This window comes from Phyllobates terribilis, unplaced genomic scaffold, assembly GCF_046119375.1.
Source record: "Phyllobates terribilis strain yellow unplaced genomic scaffold, ASM4611937v1 Scaffold_7441__1_contigs__length_37640, whole genome shotgun sequence".
NCBI lineage: Eukaryota > Metazoa > Chordata > Amphibia > Anura > Dendrobatidae > Phyllobates > Phyllobates terribilis.
The window spans coordinates 16390-37641 of record NW_027370182.1 but is presented as its reverse complement, the minus strand read 5'-3'; the positions used below and the strand labels follow the sequence as shown (position 1 = coordinate 37641).

At 39.1% G+C, this 21252-nt stretch overlaps 1 protein-coding gene across 1 annotated transcript; it reads left to right on the top strand.

Moving 5' to 3' along the window:
- Window positions 1–7616: 7616 nt before the first annotated feature.
- Window positions 7617–10730, top strand: LOC141251663 (uncharacterized). The gene is made up of 12 exons (XM_073670388.1): window positions 7617–7735; window positions 7881–7944; window positions 8703–8752; window positions 8838–9031; window positions 9124–9187; window positions 9279–9351; window positions 9441–9564; window positions 10079–10165; window positions 10255–10303; window positions 10375–10446; window positions 10521–10633; window positions 10708–10730. Exons 1-12 carry the CDS (start codon window positions 7617–7619, stop codon window positions 10728–10730), a joined length of 1032 nt encoding a protein of 343 aa, XP_073526489.1.
- The last annotated feature ends 10522 nt before the right edge of the window (window positions 10731–21252 follow it).

Below are 21252 nucleotides of genomic sequence, written 5' to 3'. Positions count from 1 at the left end.
GGATCTTGAAGCGCAACTTGTATGGACTTGGGTTCCTGTAAAGAAACAAAAGCACTACAAGCAAGCATGTTACGAACGTTAGAGCGAGTCTGGGTACCTTTTTCATACTGAGATATGATCGCAGAAACTGGATGAGAGTTCAACTGTTGATAATCGCGCACGGTGACCTCTGTGTTGTCTGGTAGCTTCATCGTTGTAGTTTTGGACAAGCTTTCACTACCACCAGAAAGGCCACTGGGTCTCGCTTGAGAACTTCCAGGTTGCGCTTCACCAATACTAGGTCCCGCTTGAGAGCTAGAAGGGGTAGAAGAAGTAACAGAGGGAGTTACCTGACCTGGAAAAAGAGGTGAAGAGGGAGCAAGAACATTAATGGATGGTCCACTTTCATGATCTTCATTCTGAGTGTTGTCCTCTTGAGTTGCTTCTTCACTGGGAATGCAAGCTTCTGTGACCAAAGGCTGAGAAGCGCATCTTCCACTATCATCATCGTCACTTTCCATACCTGAAGAAGGGATAGAAGGTTGCGCTTGAGGATTGGGAAGAGAAGCTGGAAGTGGATCATGACTGGAGAATGGATCATCGTTGAATTCTGGAACACTTTCAAGCTCTCCTTCATTGAATTTCACGTGGATGCTATCTTCTTCCATCTGAGTTCTCAGATTGAGTACTCTATATCCTTGACTTGTAGGTGCATATCCAAGGAAGATAGCCTCGTCATTCCTAGCATCAAATTTACCCAAAAGATCTCTCCCATTGTTATGGACGTAACACTTGCAACCAAACACCCTTAGGTGAGAGATATTTGGTGTACGTCCTTTAAGCAGTTCATAGGGAGTTTTCTCAAGAATAGGCCTTAAGAAGGCACGGTTAGTTATATAACATGCAGTGCTCACAGCTTGAGCCCAATAGTGTGAAGCGACACCACTAGAGAGTAGCATTGTGCGTGCCATCTCTTGAAGTGTCCTATTCTTGTGCTCAACCACACCATTTTGCTCAGGGGTTCTAGGAGTGGAGAAATTATGATCAATACCCCTATCCTCACAAAATGATAGGAACTCACCATTTTTGAATTCAGTTCCATTGTCAGAACGAATTGAACAAATGGGGAGCCCTAGCTTCTTTTCCAGTAAAAGCGCAAGAGCTTGAAACTTTGCAAAGGTTTCGCACTTGTGCTTCAAGAAAAGAGTCCAGGTATAGCGAGAATAGTCATCAACTATTACAAAAATATAGCGATTACCTCCCTTACTCTGCGTTCGTAGTGGTCCACATAAGTCCATGTGGAGAAGCTCAAGGGGAGCTTTAGTCTGCACTACCTTGATAGAGGGAAAGGAGCTACGAGTCGCTTTAGCCTTTGAGCAGTCTGAGCATGAAGTCATGGACTCTACCTTGATGCGAGGAAGACCACGAACAAGATCTTTGGACTGAAGCTTGTTGAGTAGATGTAGACTTGCGTGTCCCATTCTCTTGTGCCAAAGATTTGTTGTCTCAGTGAGTGTAGCTAGACAAAGGTTGCGCTTAGGAGAGAAGGAGTGGTCGAAGAGGTAGGTGTTATCTATGCGCTTGCCCTTGAGAAGCACCTCTTGTTCAGGGCTGACCACTGCACACTCAGTTGTGCTAAACCATACCTTATTACCTCCTTGGTCGCATAGTTGTGCTACACTCAGTAGATTGAACCTAAGGTTCTCTACTAAGTTTACATCTCCTATCTGAATAGCGTTGTTGAGATGCGCTCGTCCTTTAGCAATGATCTTACCTTGCTTTTTGTCACCGAAGGAGACGCTGCCTCCTTCCTTAGCTTGGAATGAAAGTAGTAACTGTGGATCACCCGTCATATGGCACGAGCAACCGCTGTCGATATACCACCTACATTTCATCCCAACCTGCAATAATAGAGATCAAGCTTTGATCTCCCATCGAAGCTTGCGCTTCGTGGGAACATTAGACATAGCTATTTCTGAGCTAGTCTTTTGGACTGGCTCATATAGCTAGGATCGTTCAGATCTAACACAATGTGAGGTCGCGCTGGACGAAGCGCACCTCTGTGTCCTGAAGCGCAACCGTGCTCAACTGAGGATTGTTGAATACGTGTGCGCTTGCCTTTATTTTTAGCCATTGGCTTATAAGGCTTACTCTTAAGAACCTTCAAGTCTCTGCACTCTCGCTTGTCATGTCCATTTTGACCACAAAAGGTACAGTAATGGTTACCTCTTACATAACCATACTTTCCCTTTCCCGGTCTAAATGGTTCTTTCTTTTGCAAGACGGGAGGCTGAGTTGGGGTAAGCGCTTGTTTCTTATACAGATGATGCGCTTTTCCCCCACGAAACCACTCTTTGGTTTCTGAAGGTTGTTCCTCAAGTACCTTAATCCTGCTCTTTAAATGAGAGTTTTCACTCTTGTAAGCAGTAAGGTCTTGTTCAAGTGATTTGATCTTAGAAGATATTTCACTTGCTTGAGGAGGAATGGAGGAGGAGGAAGATTCCTGGGGGTCATAACCCAATCCAGGTCTAGCTTTAACGAAACCTGTTTGAGAAACAGATTTTGTTTCAACTAACTTTGTAAGAACATCAAGCTTTGATATGATCTGATCAAGCTTAACGTCTTTGGTTGAGTCAGAGTTACCTTCTAACCCTTTACCATGACAAAGTTCACAAGATTTAGAAGGGAGTGTGTTTTTGTCATGTAAATGTTTAGAAAGCTCAACCAGTTCTTCCTTAGCATTATCTAGTTCAACATGCCGTGCTCTAGCATCAGTTACTAGAGACTTATGTTGAACCATAAGCTCTTTTAGAAGGTGGACAAGATTGCGCTTGGGAAGAATATCAAGGTTCAGGTCATTTACCTCAATCTCAGATCCAGAGTCTGAGTCAGATGCGGCGCCAGCCATTAAGCACATGTCAGGTTGCGCTCCATCGTCCGAATCATCATCAGATTCTCCCCAAAGTGTGACGAAGGCTTGCTTGGGGGGCTGTTTTGAGCTGGATCCTGGATTCACCTTAGGATGAGGGCACGCTTTGGCGAGGTGACCTTTCTCATTGCAGTTGAAACAGGTGAAGTCCCTGAGGTCGCGCTGCTTATATGTAGAGTCGCGCTTTTGTTTGTTGAAAAACTTTTTCACAACTTTGGTCATCATAGCAACGTCCCTATCATCGTCGTCTTCTCCTTCTTCATCATTTTCAAGTTTTTGAAGAACACGAGACAACTTGAGCGCCATCCCTCTGTTCTCTCGTTCTGATTGCTTTTCCTCGTTGTTCTTGATTTCCTGCACTTTAAATTTACCTGCAAGCACAGAGATAGGCAAATTCCTAGTTTCCTTGGACTGAAGAAGAATTTGCTTGAGGGTTGTATACTTTGAGTTCACTCCATGAATGAACGCCATAGAATACTCCCAAGCTTTCTTCTCCATTCCAGCAGAAAGCATCTCGTCATACAAGATTTGACACCGGGAATGATAATCAGAGACGAGCTCGCTTTCCCCCATTCGAATAGAGCAAAACTCGCGATTAAGCTCAAAGATACGGTTGTCCTTCATATCATCACTGCCAGAGTGCATGTTTATAATAGCTTTCCACATTTCTTGAGCAGTGGGAAGGGACATTACCTTGTCTATATCTTTTCGTGAAAGGGCGTTAAGAATGAGCTGTCGCGCTTTAGCATTCTTCTCCATAAGCTGGTACTCTTTAGCTTCCCATTTCGAGTCATCCGCTTCGGAGATTTTCTCATCACCTTTTTCGATAATCTTCCAGCACTGGTAGTCGGTCTGCTGGATGTAATTCCTCGTCATAGTGAGCCACCATTCAAGTTCGCCTTCGACAAGGACATGGGGCTTGGCGAGAGAAATACCGAGGTTGAAGCTGGCCATCGTTCTAGACTTGAGAATCCTTTTTTGAACCTGCAAAAGGATTAGTGCAAATAGCTAACCTGTAGCTCTGATACCAATTGTTGGAAATAACACGTTACCAAAGTAGAAAACACGTGTTTTGATCAGCTATTGTTCTCTGTCACTAAGGTTCATTAAGCCTTAGTTGCGCTTAACAAGGATTCAATTGCGCTTTGAATACTTGGCTTGCGCTTAACCTTTGTTGAACTGTTAGTAATGAATTTACTAAAGTCCTTAAGTGCGGAATAGGTTAGACAGACAATAAAGCGCGCTTTAAGATGTTAAAGCGCACCTATATTTGCACACACAAGAATTTCAAAAGGTGAGAACCCTAAGTCACTAGCTGACTCGGGATAAAACTCACCACTACACTTGTATTGATTAAGAAGTGATTACAATCTCTCGCTTCAACACAAGAAGCTCACTCGTAAGCACTCTCTCTACAATACTCTCAGTTCAGCTCTTTGAAGAACAAAGGCACTCTCAACACTCTCTGATTACAAACGAAATATCTCTTAAGCTCTCTCTAGCTTCCTATATTCTCAACGTTTGCAACACTTAAAATGAATGAAATAGTACTCTATTTATACACAAGTCCTAAGCTAACCCTATAGCTTAACCGTGTAGCAAACTGAGACTATATAAAATGCCACCTCATCAATCCGTGTGCCTTGATCACTTCACCAGAATTAATCAACGGCTTGGGAGTGATTTGGTTTTGTTCTCCATGTGTTGATCCACGCCACATAAGCAATCCGTGTGCTTTTAGCTCTAACAAACTCTTGCCACGCTGGCGATCCCTGGAGTAGCGTCCCAAAGAGTGTGAAGTTCTTCTCGCACCTTCCTGTGCACGCAACTTGCACTCTCCCGCCTTACCAGCCTTCGAAGCGTCTAGATTTGTTCTCCTGTGCTCTGACACACCCTAAGCTTCAGTGGAACTTCGTGATCAACTTTCTTCAACTACATTCAAGCGCATCCCTATGCCCTCGAAGCTCGATCACTCTTACTTCTTGGTCTTGAATGGATTTATTTAAACACCGTTTGCGAAACTAACTTTCTCCGCTTGGTGTTAAGCGCGACTGTGACCAGTCAAGCGCATCTCTAAGTGACTTAAGCGCATCCTTACAAATATGGCAATGACCTGGAAGGCTTAAAAACACTAAGAGATTAAACATATTAGTTTGTTATCATCAAAACACAGAGAAATACATTGAGCTTTAATATTCCTACCAAAGCTCAACTAACACATATCATATTTTGTCTCTTTTCTCTCTATGAAGAACTAATCATCCTTGTTTTGCTTTGAATATTGAAGCCTTCAGATTGTTTCAGTTGTGAGATTTGTACCTTTGTTCTAATCCTATATGGTTGTTTCAATTTCTCTCGTACTTAAATCTTGTTAATTTGTGTTGATTTATCTGGCCTGATCACCTAGGTTTATCAATATTCTTTATACTGTTAGGATTTGATTATTCAAGTTGAATTTCCTATCTTTATGTAGTGAGAATGATTTGCATGAACTAGTTGTGAATGCCTATCGTGTGGAGAACTGATTGTGTGTCGAGTATCCAACTAGTTATTCATGGTATTGCATGCACCTATCTATTCCTGAACGTATTGCTACTGACTTATTGAATCTTGAAGTTTTAGGATTATATTTCAATAATGGGTTATTAGGACTACTTGAACTAATAGCTTTATTATAAGTGGGATTAGGATAATAGTTGAATTAATTGAACTTATGATTAATAGCTTTCTATGATCAGCCTGACTATCTGTTGTGTGGATATGTGATAAGTGAAACGCGTGTCTCTCTCTTGACTTCATCATAATCAATTTAGTTGTTACGCATTGCAGGCAACCCCCCCCCCCCCCCCCCCGGTTATTAAAGTTGATCACAAATTAGTTACAAAATAAATTGCTTGACTCTCTTGGGATTCGACCCCTACTTTTGTGCTATATTACTATAGTTTGCTAGTTTAGAATTACTTTGATTAGGCATAACGACTTTACACCTGTCACATATATAAGAAACTAATGCAAAATCAGCAAAAAAAGACTTGCATATATATAAAAGTTTATGCACATTACTAAGAAAGTTTTGAGAAAAAATCAACTAAAACTGCTTAAATTCTAATGCACATGTACTTAGACGATCTTGCACAATTACTTATAAAACTATGTACATTTACTCACATATCTTGCACATGTGTAGAAAACTTATGCACATTCGATGCATATCCACAACAACCACATTCACAAGACTTGCAAATTATTAAGAAAATATTGCACATATATAGGAAACTAATGCACATTCAACTAGAAAGTCTTGAACATTGAACAATAATAGTATTTTGATACACATTCACAATTCACAAAAAACTTATTAACATTGTATAAAAGAACCTTGCATAATAATAATATTTTAATACATATTCACTTTTGTAGGAAACAAATGCACAATCCACTAGAAAGTCTTGAACATGTATTAACATTTTCATGTACATTCACTAATAAATCTTGCACATTACTAAGAAAACTTTGTACAATGCAAATAATTTGATGCATATCTACAAAAAACCACATTTACAATCCTTACATATTTACTAAGAAAATCTTGCACAATATAATATGAAACTACACACAATCAACTAAGAGTATGTTCGGTTCGCCAATGTTGTTAGATGCTGTTGCTAGTGCTGGTGATGTTGGTGATGCTGGTAATTTTATTTAATGCATGCTTATTGTCTAGAAATAAAAAATGGGGTAAGTGTGAAAGAGTAAAAGCAAATAAAAAAAAGTACTTCTAATTTTTTAAAAGCATCATTTTATTACTTATGTTTTGTAGGTAAATAAGTACTTCGAAGTACTTTTAAATTTTTTTGGGTGGACGAACCGAACAAGTCAAATGTGTGCTTATTTTATGAAAAAGAAAATAAATACTTAGAAGTATTTTTTTTATGACAAAACGAACATACCTAAGAAGACTTACACATGTATTGAAGTTTTCATTCATATTACGAAGAAAATATTGAAAAAATCAACTAAAACTAGTCACATTGCACATCTATATTGATTTTGTTGCACGTTTACATACAAATTGTTTAACATTCATGCTTGCTTGGAACTAAAAATTGGCCGAGACCGGAATTTTGTTGACCAACATTGATCATTAATTTTTTAGTATTGCTCCGGATCAATCCAATATCCTTCTAATCCTTGGATTGTTTCCACTTGATTTAAGTCCTATTATTATCTACTCGAAGGTCAGACTATTTAAATTAATTTTGACTTTTATTAATAATTTTTAAGTCATCCGAAAAATTATAAATTTTGAAGGAGTTTAAATCTCAGTCCCACTAAATGGACCAGGACCAACGCATTTGCTCAAGTCCCAACCCAAAATAGAGAGATTTGTCCGTTCATTAGACTTCAGTTGGACCTTCACTTTCAGTTTCCTCTCGCAATGCTTCATATAAAGTTCGTTGTACCAGAAAAAAACGCAGAAACCCAATCTCAGCTTCCCTAAATCGTAGACATAATAATCTCAATACAGTGTCATTTTGTGTGCCCAATCTATTGGCGCAACGTAGCTATTCGTCATATCTTCTCCCTATCCCTCACCTATCAGTTTCCGTCCTTTTCTTCAGTTTCAAAGTTGAATTGAGCTCCGGATCGGAGCAGATCGATCAATTCCCTTCCGCCGGATATTAGATTGAGCGAGAGATAAAATAATATGCACAATCGGGGGTCGAATCAACGCCTGGCTAGTGCTGGCGCGCCCTCTGGATCTAGGCCCTTCACTCTGATGCTCGTGATGTTCGCTACTATGGCCTCTCTTTACGTCGCTGGCCGGTATTCTCTCCGTCAGTCTGTATTGAATATCTATTTATATATGGGTGATCTCTTCGTCTTTGCGTTAGCTATACTGCAATTTGTCAATCCTCAATTTTTGAGATCTGCTGAAATTTGAAAGGTTTGTGTTGTTTGAACTTCTTAGCCTATGGCAGGACGCACAGAATAGAGTTTATTTGATTCAGGAGCTTGATAAACGGACTGGTCAGGTAATTTCTCCAATTTCAAATTGACATGCTTTTAGGTAAACATTTGCCATTGTCAAACTTCAGATACTTTAGAAAGTCTTAGCTAACATGTCAATGTTGGAACAAGCCGGCTAACTTGTATGTGATCAAAACATGGTCAAATTTAGATCATCAGAATATATTTAGATGTATATGTTACATTTCAGATCTGTACGAACTTCTATGAATGTATCAGTTGATGGTAAGGCTCATAAAGATATTTAAATGGCATGACTGATCAGAATTCACCATGCAGAAAACCATTATAAAAGTTATATGCTTGCTTATTGTGATGCTGATTGAGTGTGAATTTCCAGGCAGGACATGAGTATGGGATACATTTATATATACAGCAGAACGCTTTGCAAGTTATGTCAAATTGCTTAACTGCTAATGTTTAATGAGAAAATTAAACTAAGCCAAACCCTCTGATCCTGAATTACCTTTTTGTTTTCTGTTTCAAACCTGTGAGTTTTGTCTAAGATCTGGTGTTGGATCCAAAATTATACCTTAAAGATGATTTTCTGCATCCGTCTCTTATTTCCTATGCGAAGCAACATAACTCAATTGTATAATTTACAGAGTTGCCTATTTTTTCAGAAATGAACATTCAAGTAGAGGAAGAGATTCTTGTATATTGTTAACATTGGGGCTCCTTAATGATTTATCTTTGCGTATCTGAATGCTATGAATCTGTCATCCATTTTTTCATGTGAAGACTCATAACATCCATGTTGCAGGGTCATTCTGCTATATCTGTAGAAGACACATTAAAAGTCATAGCCTGCAGGTAAGTCATTTCTGTTTTATATTTGAAAGAATTCACTTATGTGAAAGGACAATATGAACGCGCTGACAGATCATTGATTTGATAGGGAACAACAAAAGAAGCTGTCAGCCCTTCAAATGGAGTTAACAGAGGCTAAAACAGAGGGATTTGTTTCGAAATACTCAACAGCCCGCGATCCTACTCTCTCTAAGAAAAAACTGTTAGGTGTTGTAGGAATCATTACAACTTTTGGTCACAAGAAAAACAGAGATGCAATTCGAAAAGCTTGGATGCCAACTGGTAACAGCTAAAAAATCTATCCTTCTTTTCCTCATTGTTTTTGTCTAAACTATGTCGAAACAAGATAAACATGTATCCTTGATTGACTGCAGGTGAAGCTTTGAAAAAGTTGGAGACTGAGAAAGGAATTGTTGTAAGATTTGTAATTGGAAAAAGGTATTTTTCATGTATCCTGACTACTGATATTACATCGGAATATTCTTTCTTTTTTTTTTAATTTATGTACTGAGGATCATTTTTCCTGCAGTGCAAATGCTGGTGACAGTTTGGACAGGGAAGTGGACATTGAGAGCAGACAGCATGATGACTTCTTAATTCTTGTAAGTTAAATGCTTGTTATTTTAATCTAGACAATTTCAACAACTAATTCAGATTAAGCCTGTTTTTATCCTTCCATTTATCCCTTCAGGATGGTCATATAGAATCACCTGAGGAACAGCCTAAGAAGACAAAGCTATTTTTGGCTCATGCAGCAGAAACCTGGGATGCAGAGTTTTATGCCAAGGTCAATGATGATGTTTATGTTAATCTAGGTACACAGCCCCGAATTTTTTCACACGAACTTTGGTTTTCAACATTATAATTTTGCCAACTGCAATCTATATTCTTAAGATGAAATTTATGAAGTAGCAGATGATTCTATTAGAAACCTATTGAGAGAAAAACAGATGATTCTATAAGATGCTTTCCAGTAAGCCCTATTCTAGCCAAATATAAATATGATTTAGGCCTTGTTTGGTAAAGCCTGTTTATTATTTAGAAGTTTTTTCTCAAATTTATTTTATTTTGTTTTCGTTAAACATGTAACAAATTAACTCCATACTCTAGCTTTTTTTTTTAAAATACACCCAGCGAACAAACCCTTAGATAGACCAATTTTTTTACTTAAATGTATTTTATTAATTAGGTTTTCTGTTATTTCCGTTACTTGTTTACCGGTAGAAGGTACCTGTTTACCAAGATTCACAATTCTGAAATGCTTTATTCTCAAATAGCTGCATAATTTCCATTCCACTTAATTCCAGTTAATCCTGTTGGGTTGGGCAGATGGGTTAGGTGCAATTCTTTCAGCTCATGTAGAAAGCCCTCGTGTTTATATTGGGTGTATGAAATCAGGAGAAGTTTTTCTGAGCTGTGAGTTCATTTTCTGACTTTCTGAATTTTACAATGGTCGGTAATTCTCTCAAAAAACATGCTAATATTGTACTCATTTCTCTGCAGAGCTCACAAATGGTATGAACCAGATTGGTGGAAATTCGGTGATGGAAAATCGTGAGTTCAACAAATTTATTTTCTTTTTCCACCCTGAAACTCATGGCTAACTCTTTCTCTACTTTCTGTAGATATTTCCGACACGCATCAGGCGAGATCTTTGTCATATCACAAGATTTAGCTCAGTTCATCTCAATAAACAGGTTAAAAAAAAACTTATTCAGTGCAGAACCGCACAGGTGGCTTGACGTTCTGTTTTGTTTTGACAACATTTCAGATCCATACTTCGCGCTTACGCTCATGATGATGTCAGCGTCGGGTCATGGTTTATCGGCATTGATGTAAAGCATGTGAATGAAGGAAAGCTTTGCTGTTCTTCATGGTCTTCAGGTTTTGCTTCTTCTCTTCTGCATCTACATGAATTTCTGTCTGGTTTTGATATACATTTCTGTGTGGTGTTTCAGGTGCCGTTTGTGCAGCTGTGTGATTATTTGTATGAGCTTATATAGAAAACTGACTCAGGATTCAAGAATCAAACTCAAGAACGTCAATTCAGCTCATCTAGATCAGCACAATTTTGCGGTGATTCTCAAATCCGTGAACTATTTTATTTATTCTGAAGAAATTTGCTTATATTTCGTATTTTTTATAGCAATGTGGCCCTTTTGGCAGACTGCAAAACATATTATATAGGGTTCATGTTATTCTTTTTAATAGGAAAATAGTGGGTTTAGGTAGGTAACAACTAATAAGCGACTATGTCCTGACTCAGTTTGTTTTCATTCACATTCCTTCATGGGCATGTATTAGCTTAGAGGCTTTACATTTTTGTAAGAATAAATAAATTTATCGTTTGGTCATTGTCAATTGTATCTGGGTTGGCAATGGTAGATACTGTAATCAATCTATCTATATAATACTTCTAACAAAAAAAAGATCTATCTATATAATATTAAAAAAACATGAAAAATAGTCTATATGTGACTTTTATTGATTTGGACATGTGTTATTTTTCATTTATTTTGAACTATTTTTTATTCGTGTGTTATTTTTAGATTATAGTTACATGACATCCAATTTGGCAGACATGTGACATAAATTAAAAATCTTTCCTTTAATATTATATGAGTAGGATATCTTACTTAATAAAAAAACAATGTAATTTAGATAACTTTTTATGTATTATTTTTGAGAATATAATTTTTTTTTATTTTGAACTGGAAACAAAATTTTCTATTTAATCTTCTATTATTTTTTTATATTTGATTATAAATATATCCTTATAAAGAAAAATAAAAAATTATTAGAGTATATAGGAAATATATATAGACACAATCACTATTTATTATTTATCTAAAGGATATTTAGCTATATTGTGACTTAATATGATATAATTATATTATTTATTTTATATATATTTAAAAACTATAATATATCTTTATAAATTATTTATTTTAAATATAAAAATATTGGATAAATTGTGTGCATGTCAAGCAAGCACGCGGGTTTAAACTAGCATCTACTAATTTCTAAAGTCGATGTTTGCTCCACCATGTATTAATCATCCATTGGTCCATGTCAATAATGTATTTAAAAGATTTATTTTTAGAAGCTATTATTTGTTGCCACATTTTAGGAGCAATTATTTGTTGCCACATCAACAACACATTTAAAACATAATGCTATATCCAAATTATTTATGAAATAATTAAAATTCATTAAGCAAAATCAGATTTGATTATCCTTTTGTTGAGAAATATCCTCCTTTTTTTACTTTCTGTAATAATTTGACTTTGTGATTTGACTCTTCTTTAATACTCTACGCATTTTTAAAATCTAAATCCTTATATAAATCATTACAATAGAAAAAAGTTTTTACCAGTCTTCTATCTTAGTCTTTTCCTTCTCTAATGATGCATAATATATTTACACAAGCTGGTAATTCCTCTTTTTTACATCTTATTTATGTTTATTATATTTTTTGTGATAATACAATAGGTTAATTGAATTCCATCTAACAAATAAAAGTACGGATAATCCATTTCTAATTTTGAATGCTATGTACTTGTTATTGTGTCATTTTGTCCTCTTTAGACTAAAAAACTTACCAATGCAAAATAATATATAAAATTAGATAACAAACTGTACTAAAAATTAGGAGTTTTTTAAGAATTAAGATTTTGGTTTTTTATAAAAGTATAATAAAGATAATTGAAAATAGATTAATAATATATATTTGAAATTTTTATTTTAAGATAATTAAAAATGGAAAAGAATGGTACACGAAATCTTAACATTCTAATAATCCATATAATAATACTTCATAATAATAGTAATATTATTGATACGCAGTATCAAAATTTCATATAAGAGTTCATGAACATTATAAATCCCTTTAGAGAATTAACAAATATGATGTTTCCAACTGCAATTGAAGTCGAGCAACAACTCCTATCCATTTACTAGCTTTATCACATGTAAACATCACAACAATCAAATCAAGTCTTGCATTTCTGGAAGCTTGAATGCTAGGTAGCTTAATGCAAGTAGGCAAATCAAAGTCTTTTTCCTCATCAATCCATCTGTGATAAATAAATGTTTCCGTGTTTACAAATATGATGTTTCCAACTACAATTGAAGTCGAGAGCAACAACTCCTATCCATTTACTAGCTTTATAACATGTAAATATCACAACAATCAAATCAAGTCTTGCATTTCTAGAAGCTTTGAATGCTAGGTAGCTTAATGCAAGTAGGCAAATCAAAGTCTTTTTCCTCATCAATCCATCTGTGATAAATAAATGTTTCCCGAGTTTACGGTGGTTGAATGAATTTACTTTGCGAAATTAGCTCTTGTAAGGAACAATGTTCACCAATATTGAAAGTTTAACATATCCCTTCTTTATATTCTTTTGCATTAGTAAGTTTTCCAGTCAGAAGAGGACAAAATGACACGATAATAAGTATATAGCATTCAAAATTAGAACGGATGATCCGAACTTTTATTTGTTAGATGGAATTCAATTAACCTATTTTATTATCACCAAAATTTCTATAATAAACATAAATAAGATGTAAAAATGAGGAATTACCAGATTGTGTAAATATATTATCCGTCATTACAGAAGTAAAAAGACTAAGATAGAAGAATGCTAAAAGCTTTCTTCTATTGTAATGATTTATATAAGGATTTAAATTTAAATGCTTAGAATATTAAAGAAGAGTCAAATCACAAAGTCAAATTATTAATGAAAATAAAAGAAAAATAGGAGGATATTTCTCAACAAAAGGATAATCAAATCAGATTTTATTTAATTAATTTAGATTAATTTCAAAAATAATTCGGATGTAGCATCACCTATATATTAAAACTAACCCCCTTTTAAACTCCCTCCCTATTCTAACCAACATTTTCTTAGGTGTAATTTTCTTATTGGTTCTACTATTATCTCTCCTCTTCCTATTGGTTATATTATTCTTTGTTTCAAATTATTGATTTTTTAAGTAACTCCCATATTTTTAGGGGCAATTGATAAGATATTAAAATTTAATCTAATTAATTATTAAATTTATATTATTCTTCTAAAACATACTTAATAATAAGAATATTAATCAATATTTTTTTTCTAAACGTATACTATACTAAATATAGATTTCAGTAAAAATAAAACAATACAATATGTATTTTATATTATATTAAATTATTTTGATGTATGTTTTACAAACAAAAATAATGGTCTCCATGGATGTTATACTATACTAATATAGATTTCAGTAAAAATAGATTTCAGTAAAAATAGAACAATACAACTGTTGGGCCGCGACTATTGGGCGTCGTCTGAGATGGAAAAATAGGACCGTAGCGGAAAGAGATCAATAGCCAATGGATCAATCAGTTTTCTTGTAAAGTCCGCCCGCCGAGATTCTCTCCAACGACCCAGTATATATGCCGAATGTGGGCTGCTCCACCATGAGAGCCATCTGTTCCAAGAATCAGGCTATAAGATCTGAACGAATTGGGAGCAACGTCCATATATTCTCCTATTTGCAATGTAATTAGACACACAACTTTTACGCCATTAGCAACATCATCACCCTTTCTCTGTAACTCACTACTCTTGTAATGAACCTCCAAAATCAATAGAAATACACTTTCAAAGCTTGTTGTTCGATCGTCGGATCCCATATTAAGGCAATTAAGTTCGATCTTCTGGTCACGCTTCTTGCCCCAAAACAATTTGGCACCCACCGTGGGGCCTTCAGTCGATTCAATCCTTTGAAATCCATACCTCTCACCATCGCTCAATGGCTGATCCCACAACAATGCCTTCGGACTAGTTCAACGCTCTGCTCCCCGGCGGCAACGACAATGCGACTGAAAAAACCCTAGAGCCTCAAGATACCCTCCACCCGGGGGATGCGTCAGACGAATCCGACAATTGGCGAATATGATTCGCACCATGGATGCGCTCTAGCAAGAACTTGCTGACCAGCGCCAACGCCATGACACGCTTAGTCTCACCCTAACCACCGAAAACGCTAAATTGGCTAGTGAGAATGCTTCATTAAGAGCCTAACTCCAATCCGTTGGATCCAACGCACAGAAGCTCCGAAGGATCGGAGACATGTGCGAAACCCAAACTCGGTTAAGCATGGACTGCGTGATCATGACCCCCAACGATGTAGTGCATCCCGAAATGTGGCAGGGTCTCCCTAGCCCTACTCAGCTTGTTTCTACTATGGCTAACCCAGGTGACACCGTCGCCCCTGTCATCCCCGAAACGGGACAACAAACTTCTGTGCAAAATCCGCAAGATGAGAAAGATAGGAGATTCAACTCCCTATTAAACCAAGCACTCAAAAGATACACGAAGGTTGTGGATGCACGGCTCGCCCGAATCCCAGGTGTTCCCCTCCCTATCGAGAGGGAGGACATACAAGGATACAATGAGACTCCGTTCACCGAAGACATCGCCCAAGTCATAATCCCCAAGAAATTTAAAACGCCCAATATGACGCGCTATGACGGAACGACTGACCCCGACGAGCATATTGCTCTGTATAAGCAAATGCTCACGGCCGCCTCCGTTCCCGATAGGGACAAGGAGGCGGTCATGTGTAAGATCTTTAGGACAGCCCTGTCAGGACCCTCTTTAACGTGGTTTACTCGATTACCTCACAGATCCATAGCATCTTTTGCGGAATTGGTCGATGCATTTAAGACCCAGTTTGCTAGCAATCGTCGACTAGAGAGACAGTCTAGCAATCTGTACTACATTATTCAGAAACCTAACGAACCACTTCGTGAATATCTGAGCAAGTAAAATAAGGAAAAGGTGGCGATCCCTAACAACGATGTTCCTACGTCGGTCCAAGTATTCAGGCAAGGACTGATACGAGGGAGCAAACTATACAAGGAGCTCACCAATTATCCATGCATGACCTTTGATGACGTACAAAAGCCAAAGCGCTTGCCCAGATACGATTTGAAGAAGAGGAAGAGCGCTTCAAAACTAGCCCAGGCTTCGACCGTGTTGATAGACGATCCAACAAGGAGCCTAGAAACCATCTACACGCACGGGAAGAGAGGGGAAGACCCAACCCTGGTCGTGAAAGACCTGTCGGGTAGAAGGAACGTCCCGCTCTTCCCCCAAGGTACACACCTATAACTTCAATGTATCGACTGCCGAGTTGGTTAACTCTTTAGATAGGTACACAAAAGACATCAGGTGGCCCAAGAAAAGCGACAAGCCGGAGTCCAGAAAAAATGTAACCCGGTGGTGCGATTTCCACGACGATCACAGACATTACACGGACGAATGTGTTGCCCTCAAAAAAGAAGTTGCGCGTCTACTCTCACTTAGGACATCTGAAAGACATAATTTCAGAAAAAGGTAAAGCGACTCTCGAATGAAGGGACAAGGTAATATCTGAACGACCCTTATCTCTGAGACCCGAGAAAATCGTCAACTATATCACTGAGGGATCGGAGAAATGCGGTGTCTCTTACTCGGCAGCTAAAAGGCATGCCAAAAGCAGGATCATGACTCACCCCGCCGTCGGAATTTAGGAGTAATAGGACCGTTTCAACGACTCCTATAACTTTCAACGATATCAGCGGGGAGGATCACCATGATGGGCTCGTCATTTCACTATCTATTTGGAACTGTAGGATCCGTCACATCTTAGTAGATACTGGTAGCTCAACTAACATGATTAATTTGAGTACCCTCAAGGAAATGGGGCTAAGATAAAAGGATACCAACTCCAACCGAATTCCTTTAGTCGGATTTAGCGGTAAAGTGAAGTACACTCTTGGAGACATCGTCCTTCCTGTCTGTGCAAGAGGCGTTAACCTTCAGGTAAAATTTAACGTGGTAGACTGTGAGTCTCCCTATAATTGTATTGTTGGTAGGCCTTGGATCCATGCAATGAAGGCCGTCCCTTCGACATACCATCAGAGCATCAAATTCCCCACAGACTGGGGAATTCAAGAGATCGAGGGCGACCGGAAAATGGCTCAAGAATGCTACGCAGCTACCATGAAATGATCGTCCAAGACAAAAACGATTAGCAATTACAGTCTCTGAGGCCAGATCGATACATCGAGCCAGAAACAGAAAAGCTTGATGGAATAACACTTGATCCAACCTCACTTGAGAAGACCGTCCATATAGGATCCGACCTAGACGATTACAACCGAGAACAACTCCTTTCCTTCTTAAGGAACAACAGTGACTGCTTTGCATGGTCACACGAAGACATGGTCGGGATTCCACCAGACATTATCTCACATAGACTGAACATGGATCCGAGCTTCCTACCTATAAAGAAGAAAAGGAGAAAATTCTCCCCCGAACTAAATAAAGTAGTCGACGGAGAGATATCTAAGCTACTGAGCACAGGGAAAATCATAGAAGTCAAGTATTCAGAATGTCTAGCTAACGTTGTAGTTGTCGGGAAGAAGAACGGGAAATGGAGAGTCTGCGTAGACTTCACAGATCTGAAAAAAGCATATCCAAAAGACTCCTTTCCTCTCCCACACATCGACGCACTTATCGACGCCACAGTCGGGCATGAATACTTAGTTTCATGGATGCCTTCAGCGTATACCACCAAATACAAATGCATCCAGATGATCAAGAAAAAACTGCGTTCCTAACTAGTCAAGGGAACGCCTTTTGGGCTTAAAAACGCTGGAGCTACCTACCAACGACTCGTTAACAGCATGTTCAAAGACCTGATCAGGATAAAATGGAAGTCTACATCGACGACATGCTGGTCAAATCCAGAGCAAAAGGCGACCAAGCCAGTCATTTGCAAGAAAGTTTTGACATCCTACGACGTTACAAAATGAAGCTAAACCTTGCCAAATGTTCATTTAGCGTTTCGTCGGGAAAATTCTTAGGGCACCAGGTCAGCGAACGAGGGATCGACGCCAGCCCAGAATAAGTTAGGGCGATCCTCGAGCCAAAAGCCCCTTGAAGCATAAAAGACGTACAAAAACTGACAGGAAGAGTAGCGGCTTTTAACATATTCATCTCCAAATCGTGTGATAAGTGCAATCCTTTCTACGATGCCTTAAAGAAAAACAAAACGTTCAAGTGGGAGGGAGAACAGGAAACGGCATTTCAAGAACCAAAAAATTACTTGGCAAACCTATTACTCCTTGCTAAACCAAAAATCGACAAACCCGTGCCATTGTACTTGTTTGTTTCGGGTTCGTCCGTCCGCGCGGTCCTAGTAAGAGAAGAGGACGGAAAGCAGCTAGTTGATCACTGCTGTTGGCAGAAACAAGGTAATCTCCTTTGGAAAAACTCAACCTAGCCCTGGTAACGACTACCAACAAACTCGAACCGTATTTCGAAACTCACACGATCGTGGTTCAGACCAACCACCCACTGAAGATAGTAATGAGGAAGCCAGAAACCACGGGAAGAATGGATAAGTGGGTCATACATCTTAGTGGTTACGAGATCGCGTTTGAACCCAAAACCGCTATCAAGTCCCAGGCCCTCGCACATTTCGTAGCAGATTTCAGTCCGACCTTAGAACAGGAAGCAGCTCGCGAGCACGTTGAGATCAACAATCACGAACCTATGGGCATCTGGACGTTGCACACAGATGGAGCCTCCAACTTGACGGGAACGGGGCTTGGCGTCGTCCTGAAATCTCCTCGGGGGGATAACATAGCTCAAGCCGTTCAATGCGAATGGGAAGCAACAAACAACGAAGCTGGATATGAGGCACTCATTTTTGGTTTACACTTGGTGTCAGACTTATCCATTAAAGTTTTGAAAGTTAATTGTGATTCTCTGCTCATTGTCCTCAGGTTTGAGGATCATTCGTTGCAAAAGACGAACGAATGGCATCATACTTAGAAGTCGTCCAGAATCTTCTAGCAAGGTTTGAAGGCTTCAACATCCAACAGGTCCCTAGGGAAGAAAACGCACAAGCGGACGCACTGGCAAACCTAAGGTCTTCTCTGCACCCTTTAGAGTTTCCTAACATTCCGATTATCCATATTACCACACCTGCGGTGCCCACTATCGCAAGTAACCTCGTTGAAGTTCTAAACTTCGTGATCGAAACAGAGATCGGACTCTGGCGGAAGATGATTGGACGAAACCTATCATGGACTGGAAGTTAAAGGACATTCTTCCTGGAGATAAACTAGCCGCAAAGAGACTTAAGGTACAATCTTTATCTTATGACATAATTGACTCCGTTCTTTTCAAGCGATCAGTTTCAAGACTCTTGTTACGACACGTTAAGACAAACGAAGTACAAAAAACTCTTACATTCTGCCCACAACGAGGAATGTGACAATCACACAGGAGGGCGCAGTCTCGCGTGCAAAATTAGACGATTGGGATATTTCTGGCCCACTATGAATGTGGACGTTGTGGCACACGTTAAAAGGTGCGATGCGTGCCAACTATTTCATGAGGTGGGGGATGGAAATTGTAGAAAAACTTCCACCAGCACCTGGGCAACGCGTATTCTTTTTGGCAATGACAAGCTATTTCTCCAAATGAATATAAGCTGAAGCTTATAAAGAGGTAAAAGAAAAGAAGTTATCTCATTCATTAAACGAAACATCCTTTGCAGGTTCGGAATCCCCTCCGAGATAGTCTGCGACAATGGTACCCAGTTCATTGGGCGAAAGACCCGTGAATTTGCATTCGATGGAACATCAATCTGGTCACTTTGACACCTAGATACCCGCAGTCCAACGGACAAGCCAAAGCTAGCAATAAAGTCATCATAAACAATCTCAAGAAACGATTAGATGGAGCCAAGGAAAATGGGCCGAGCACCTCCCTTATGTCTTGTTGTCGGACCGGACCAACCCCAAAAGTGCTTCTTGTCAGTCCCCCTTTTCTCTGGTATACGGATGCGGGGCTGTCATTTCGGTAGAATTAGTGGTCCCCACGACCCGATACGGATTATAGACTCCAACCCAGAACGACGACGAGTTAGTTCATAACGTCGATACGATCGACGAACTAAGAGAGACCACCCGACGGCGAATGATCGTACACACACCACAAGTAGCTCGTAATTACAACAAAAATGTCAGGATCAAAGTCTTTCGACTCGGAGACTGGGTGTTGCGAAAAACTTTCCAGAACACCACCGACCCCCTGAACGGAAAGATGGCTCCTCAGTGGAAAAGGGCCTTATTGCATCACCGAAATAGTTGGGAATGGGGCTTACAAGCTTTGCTCCATCGACGGAGAAGATCTACCTAGGAGCTGGAACACAGCGCATGTGAAACGATATTACTTCTAGGTATGTGAGATTTAAACATCTTGTACTTATGATTGATTCAAGGATAAACTATCAGACACTACGACCGTCTAGCAAATCAAACACAAGATTTTTTTTCCTTTGTAATTTAGTTTCTATCAGGCAACACCTAATGCGAGAAGACCTTCATCGTGGATCCACACACTCTTCACTTATACGAGCTCTACACATATCAAATACAAGGCCGATCGTTTCACAAGGGTTTACAAATGAAGTTTGCCACGTCGTACCTCGCGAACCTTATACTCTGTATAAGGTCAGTACTAAAACAAACCTCCTATATAATAACGACCTAGCCTAAATACTTTCCCCTTGGGTAACACTCTTACAAGTTGCAACTAACACACATACACTTTACAGGTTCTCGTTTCCATCTCGACGGGGATGGAGCAGAATCGACACGTCGTCACACCACTCGCCTTGTACTTTCCACAAGGTACAATCGACATTACACACTCAAGCGACAAATCCTGTATACAATAAGTAACACAAGACATTACAGTGTTTCTCTCTCGTTTTGTAGGCCCCCTTTGTCAGGGACGAACGAAAGAACATACACAATCGCCAAATGAAACACATACAATATACCAAAAGGTGGCCCGTCCCATGACGAACCAATTAAAAAGTCTAACGTGTGACCCGCTGTGGCACACGGGTTTCCAAAACCAGAAGTTAACCTCCTCCACGGAGGGTACAACAGTTATAGTACGACAATTAATATCCAGAGGTCATAAACGAACAACATAAACAGAGAAAGAAAGGTGAGATCACTTGTCCTTCGCAGGGTCAGGGGATGACACTTGATTCACATTGACACCATCTGCGCCGTTGTTGCGTCCAGAGCTCTCCATTTCTTCATCACCGCTAGAGTACGCCAGACCAACCTTATGAAGAAACTCTGAGTGGGGGCAGCTGTTGGGGTACTCCTCTTTGAACTCCTTTCGGGCTTGCAACACATCCCATTCATTGTGTTTCACCGCAGCAAACTCCTCCATCATCTCGACCCTAGACAACTTGCCTTAGAAGGTACTGAGTTCCAGGGCAGCTTCTCCTCCTTCCTTGTGAGACCTTCGTAATTTCTCCTCAAGCTGGACGATCTTAGTAGCGGCTTCCTCCTCCACGCGAGCGATCCTAGTCGAGCTCTCTCCCTCGATAACCTTTAGCTTGATCCGGGAATTGGCCAACTAGGTCTCCAG

Coding starts and splice junctions, on each gene's coding strand:
- LOC141251663 (XM_073670388.1), top strand. CDS start 7,617: ATGCACAATCGGGGGTCGAATCAACGCCTGGCTAGTGCTGGCGCGCCC. Junction 8,753..8,837: donor TTAAAAGTCATAGCCTGCAG/GTAAGTCATTTC, acceptor TTGATTTGATAG/GGAACAACAAAAGAAGCTGT. Junction 9,565..10,078: donor TGATGTTTATGTTAATCTAG/GTACACAGCCCC, acceptor TGGGTTGGGCAG/ATGGGTTAGGTGCAATTCTT.